Source organism: Poecilia reticulata, linkage group LG6 (assembly GCF_000633615.1).
Source record: "Poecilia reticulata strain Guanapo linkage group LG6, Guppy_female_1.0+MT, whole genome shotgun sequence".
In the NCBI taxonomy this organism is placed as follows: Eukaryota; Metazoa; Chordata; class Actinopteri; order Cyprinodontiformes; family Poeciliidae; genus Poecilia; species Poecilia reticulata.
This window is the reverse complement of record NC_024336.1, coordinates 23,647,746-23,653,856: the sequence shown is the minus strand read 5'-3', so window position 1 is coordinate 23,653,856 and position 6,111 is coordinate 23,647,746. Positions and strand designations below refer to the sequence as shown.

Sequence of the window (6,111 nt, the reverse complement as noted above, 5' to 3'; positions counted from 1 at the left end):
AGTTTAATAGAAGGTTTGGCTAAAAACAATGCATTGTTATATTCTATGAGTGTTACATTAAGGTGTTATTCAGACAAATGTGACTAAAGTGTGTAATTTAAGGATTTGCAAGAGATTGGTCCTGTGGGTTTTTTATGCCCAAATTGCTTGGTTTAAGTTGGTTGTAAGGACTAGCGAGAACACAAAACGGATCCACATAAAGATTTTAGACCATCTGATATAAATCAGTGTGCATCTAATCGGTCACAACCTGTACTTTTAATTTTACCTGAATAAGCCCTGGTTCTGATGTAGAAACTGGAATATTTGTAGTTTTCTCTAAGCATTTGCATCATAGTAGCCGTACTCACACCTATTGTCTTAAAAATGACTTGTAATGGATGAATGAAGTTAACACTCTCCTTGACATGCACTGTATGTCAGACATTTCCAACTCTCCTAGTTGCCCATGTTGCCAAATGCTCCTGGTTTATCCTGCAAAAATCAGTGTTCTCAAATCATTTCTATGAATGGCTTTTAGTCCAATTGTACTTTTGGTTACTGGTTATTTGTTGTGTTGAAGTTGTCTGATTTCTGTTTGTGCCATGTGCTTGTATCTTAATTTTTTTTCTTCCATCATTTGTTGTCTTCTTGTCTGTGCGATAATCACAAACTGTACAGGAGTTCCTACTACCATCCAGCTCTGTCAAGAGATTCAAAAACACAGAATACCTGCAGGAATCTATGTAATTTGCTCCTGATGATTTCTTTGTGCAGCAACTCTATTGCCAAAAGTTTAGTTTAGATGTTTTAATTTTTCAGTCAAACAGACATTTTTAAATGTGGTACTCTGATGCGCTTAAAGGATTCGAGTAAAAATAGTTATTCTGTTTGAGCACATATGAAATAACAAAAAAAAAAGTATTGGCACTGATGACTGGAGGAAAAACTGTAATCCCATAAAGTGTAAACCAGCTTCAAATGCTGAAAATCATAAAAAAATAAACAGGTATATAAAAAATGCATAAGCACAATTTAAGAGCATATCCAAAATTTATTGGGATTTGGCAGTGTTCTACTTAAAGGTTGAGATTTGAACATGGTTAGAGCAACAATGAGACTCTTCAAACCATAGTTTGCTGAAAGCAATACATTTTAAAACAATTTTCTTTCAGAAGCTAACAAATATGTACCTCTAACATAGTACAAGTAATATTACACGAGGGAAAAAAAAAACTGTAAACCTGTGACAGTATCACCAGGACATGTGTACCATTTGTGAAAAAAAAAAAAAAATTCTATGTATCTTTTTCTTATTTACCTGTTGCAGGAGCTAACTACTGAAGGTGCCTTTTCACTCAGAGAGCAGGCAGATTCATCATACAGTTATTGTCCTATGGGGGAAAGAAAAACTGCCAGCAGTAATTTCAAATCTTTAGCTTGACACTGTTGCCACTTTTTAAAAGTGCTTTGTTCCATTTTTACATAATCTCAAAAGATGCCTCTTTAAATGCACAAACGCATATTTAATACATTAGATCAAAGTTATCCAGTAATACAGACTTGGTCTTATGGATTAAAGACATATTTGAATATCAACTCAAAGTCAGGTCTGCTTAAATGTGCTTTGAAGCAACAGTCTAAGTTTCAGTTTAATTTAATCTTCATCTGCTTCCACATTTTTTCCATTAAGGTGTGTTTTAATAGATTGCTGGTACTGGAAACAATAACACACCAGTGGAAATGTGAAACAAAACCTTTTGTCAGCTATATATTATTGCATTTTATTTGCTTGGAACAAATTTATTTATTGCTTTTAATGTCTGTACATTTTTTGAGGGACTATTTTTGTGCATCGCTCATTCGTTCTTTGCACAGCCAAACTAAACCATTGTGAAAGAGACAATGGGATATACTGTATTTTTGCAATATCTGGATGAATACAACATCTCTTGAGAATAATCTTTTACAAAAACAAATGTATTGTCGTCTGAGTGAAACTGAAAATAAAAAGCTCTTCAATTGTACAATTTGTCATTTGTCCTAAAGAGGGCAGTGTAACTACTTCTGAAAGGATTAAACACAAGACAAACATGTTGCATGGAGCAAACTCTTCTTGAACAGATAAAATGGCCATGATTAGTTTTTCCTCTTCATCCTGTATCGCTTTTCTTCGAGTTAACCTCATCAACAGTATTTATTGTTGAACTCCAGCAGATTGTTTCAGTAGCACATTAAAATCTAAGTGTTTTCCCTCATTTGGCAGAGAAGCCGCTAACACTCTTCAGTCATATCAGATTAGCAGCATTTTATCACAAAACAATAAGCACAGCAGAAGCAGTGGCCTGAACAATAACACCCAATTTGTACTCCCATTATGTACCCACTCATTATTTCATCTCCTCCTTCTTCCCTTTCGTACCGGCAAACAAACTATTCCAATCAACACTTGGACAATAGTTCACTTCTCTCAGAAGGTAAACATTCCTGATCAAATGCGAAGATGAATTAGCTCATCATCCCTTTTCCTTAAATTTTAAAGCATCTTTTAAAAAGTTTACGTAATTCAAAAATGTCTGCAACTCTGGTAGTGATCTCTAGTGGTGGATCTTTGAGGAAAAAAAGTTTATGACCTCTGATCAAATCAAATAACTGAGTAATATTCTGCTGGTTAATATTTTCTCACTATGCACCAATTTTTAATCACAGGCCATCAATTCGGGTACAAATTGTTACCTGGTCTGGACAAAACATCTTGCATAGTTAGGTGATGTATAAAACCCAATATAGTTCAAAAGTATGAAATAGTCAAAAGGCCACATGACCAGTAATCTTCAAACAATTCCACAAATAAAAATATTAAACATTTTTGAAAGCAGATGAACAGCCCTGCAATGTAAACAATTGTTGTTTCATATTACTTGGGAGACTATCAGGTGTGAAACTGCTGGTAGTGTAGAAAACAGGAATGCAACAAAGTCAAGTGCTGTTAATTATATTTAGAGATGCACCAGTTAGTCGGTCAGAAAAATAAAATTGTCCCTTGACTGTCGGTCAAACCTGAACTTTTTTTACTGGTCATTAAATGCATCACAAATAAGCATTCACTAAATTTTAATCTGTAAGCAATCAACCAGTAGAAGGTACTTTGTACTTCCTACATATTAAATCACACATAGGTTAGGGACATGATTTGATATGTTAAAGAATTATCCTGCAATTCCTTAATTCACCTTCTTTGAAATGAACAAAAAGTCTCCATTGGAAGGTTAGACTTCAGAAAAAAGTTAAAGTTGCTATCTGACATGAAATGCTCGATTGATGCATCTCTAATTATATTATTGCCAGGAAGCCTTACAGTAAATCCAGATTCTGCTACAAAACCACTCAACACAATTATCATTGAAATGTATTATCTTGCCTGTTATTGCTAGCTTGTGTCATTTAAAATTAAATCGTCGATCTGTTTTAACCTTTGGTCAAACTCCACCCTCCTTATCAGGGTTTGATCCTCAAAGTGGGTTGTGCGAGGGTTAAAATGCCAATCAGGGAAGATATCAGCCCACAAAATCCAACAACTCCTGCACTTGACTTGTAAATGCCCAGCCTATCCAAAGGAATGAAGAGATCGCAGATGTTTTTCACAGTGTCCAAGGCAACAGTCGGTTCTGATCTCAGAGTCTCCAGAAGAAGGAACATAAGGGCATCCAGCTCAGGAATAACAGCGTCCGCTACTTCAGGACAGTCACTGAGATGCTGGTTCATTCTGCTTTGGAAGCGGTTATCTCTCCCTTTCTTTTGCATCAACTGGAGAATTACATACAGGTCTCGGGTCAGACTCATCACTAATGAGAAGAGGTAGTAGCGAGAGGCATTTATGCTCCAGCGTTCCTTGTCGATGCTGCGAATGAGGCCCACATTTCTGGCCCACACTGCATTATCACAGATAAAGTAGAGGGCCCGGTTGATGTTGGCCACTGTGAGGCACAGGCCCAGCACGCGGTCAGAGAGCTGCATGGTTTGTTTAGCAGCCACAATGGAATTGGCTGCATTTCCTAGCCTGAGCACTGACAAAGGAGGCAGAAATGAAAGCAGGAATGAGTTCAAGAGAAACATGAAGTGAACATTCTGCTATAAGCAGTCCACAAGCATCCAACGGGTTACCACACAGCTACACAAACTACATAAGTTTAGCATGTTAGCAACTCTGTAGTACAAAGGTCAAGGTCGACATTCATGTCTACTTTACAGCACTTTTGAAGCAAAGCTTTCCTGCTTTCAGAACCTCTTGGGGATCTTGTTCCAAATGAATGTTAAACCAAAATGTTTTACTAAGAAATTATGAGAAAATTAGTAAGTCAGGTTGCCAAATAAGCAGAGAGTTGTGGTGGCAGCTAAGATGCAAAGGAGATAATTAAGCAGTGCATCAATAGTGCACCCCTTTGAGGCCCAGCTTTGGGCTTAGTAAGGCTCCACAAGAACAGAAACGGGAAATGCTATATCTTTAACGCCTGACCTCGCTTCCAGGCATTCCCAAGTCAAACCAAGTCTCTTGAATTTTTTACACATTCATGAGGGAACTGGGACATTATATATTAAAGCCTTAAAAATCTCAGTTCACCGCTTGTATTTTTTATAAGTATTTTACCAGGCTTTAAAATCCCTAAAGTCAAACAGGTCATGTTAAGTATTTAAAATTCCAAAAAGCACAAAGGAAGAATGCTTGATTTTTCACAATGCTCATAATACTCATAATTATGAAAATGTCTTGAATTTAAAATTTCCAAATATGTAAAACTTTGAGCAAAACACTAATTACTGTTTGTCATAAGGACATGAGTGACACATTCAAAAGGGGCACCATAGACAAGGACAATTTGTTTTCATAAATTAAATTAAATAATAAAAGTTGAAAGTTGACTAATGATATTTCTAAACAATCAATGTTGTATTGCTTTTTTACAATTATACTCACGTTTTCGTCCAGCACTCATATTATTTTCCAAACTTTTAAGTCTGGCCACCAGGTCCTTTCTATCAGGCTTGTTTCGTAGTAAATATATTGACAGTGCACAGGCATACTGGGTAGCTCTGAAAGCCAAAACAACACAGGGAAAGTTATCAAATTTATTACTTAAGCAATGTCAGCAATTTGGCAGATTTATTATTATGTTTTTCAGAAATACGCCTGGCCAACTTTATAAATGGAAAGCGCACCTGAATATACGATCTCTCCCTTGGCTTTGACTTGCGAATTTCACAACGGCGTCCATTATTATTAACACATCAGGACGGGCTGTTCTGCTCAACAGCGAAGTTTCCTCCTCGTGTACCCGCTGTCAGGAGCTTCTTGTTGATGCCGGTATAGTTCTCTTCCTTTCTTGACTTTAGTACATTGTCAGCACTAGCTCCTCATATTTGTTGCCCCTTTAAAAAGATATAATACTTAGAAATGTAAAACTTTCACCGTGTGTCTCGTTTCGCTAAAGCTCAGCTGATTTACAACACCTGCGGAACTAAACACTGTTGTTTCACCACAAGCCTTTACGGCAGCGGAATGAACGTCGAACAGATTTCCGAGACGGACCTTTTTTTTTTTTTTTTTTTTTTTTTTGCTCAGTTGTTTGAGTTGCTATGGCAACTTGTAACATTGCACAGTTATGAACGTAGGCTACTATTACACATGTAAAGCACCCTGTTAACACTAAAATATTTTTATAACTCTGAGACTACCAAAGTCAATAAGGATTTTTATGATTTTACCATTTAAAGAGTTCCTCTTTTTAAAAACAGCTAAATTGTTATTTTCTCATTGCTTTGTTATTTTATGCCATGTATGCACTCAATACTATACAACTCTCTTCACTGACACCGTGCCATGCCCCACTCCACCTGTTGCTGTGGACTGATGGTCAGCTGACTGAAGGGAGACAGTGTTTTATTAAATTAATAGTCAGTTTATTTGCATAGCAACATTCACACAAAATGCATTTTAAAGTGATTTAGATTAAAATCGAGAAATAACAATTAAAGACACATTAACACATGACACCAGTGTCAGTTAAGGGATTTTAAATCAATGTTCCTTATCAGCTGACACAAAGGCATAGATGCACCAGTTCTCTGTACCTA

General features: G+C 36.4%; 1 protein-coding gene across 1 annotated transcript; it reads right to left on the bottom strand.

The window, feature by feature from the left end:
* Positions 1-1,013: 1,013 nt before the first annotated feature.
* Positions 1,014-5,580, bottom strand: pex11a (peroxisomal biogenesis factor 11 alpha). Its single transcript, XM_008412352.2, has 3 exons — positions 5,197-5,580; positions 4,955-5,070; positions 1,014-4,046 (listed from the first exon to the last, which is right to left on the bottom strand). The coding sequence occupies exons 1-3, from the start codon at positions 5,250-5,252 to the stop codon at positions 3,478-3,480; spliced, it is 741 nt and encodes a 246-aa protein (XP_008410574.1). The 5' UTR covers positions 5,253-5,580; the 3' UTR covers positions 1,014-3,477.
* Positions 5,581-6,111: the final 531 nt, after the last annotated feature.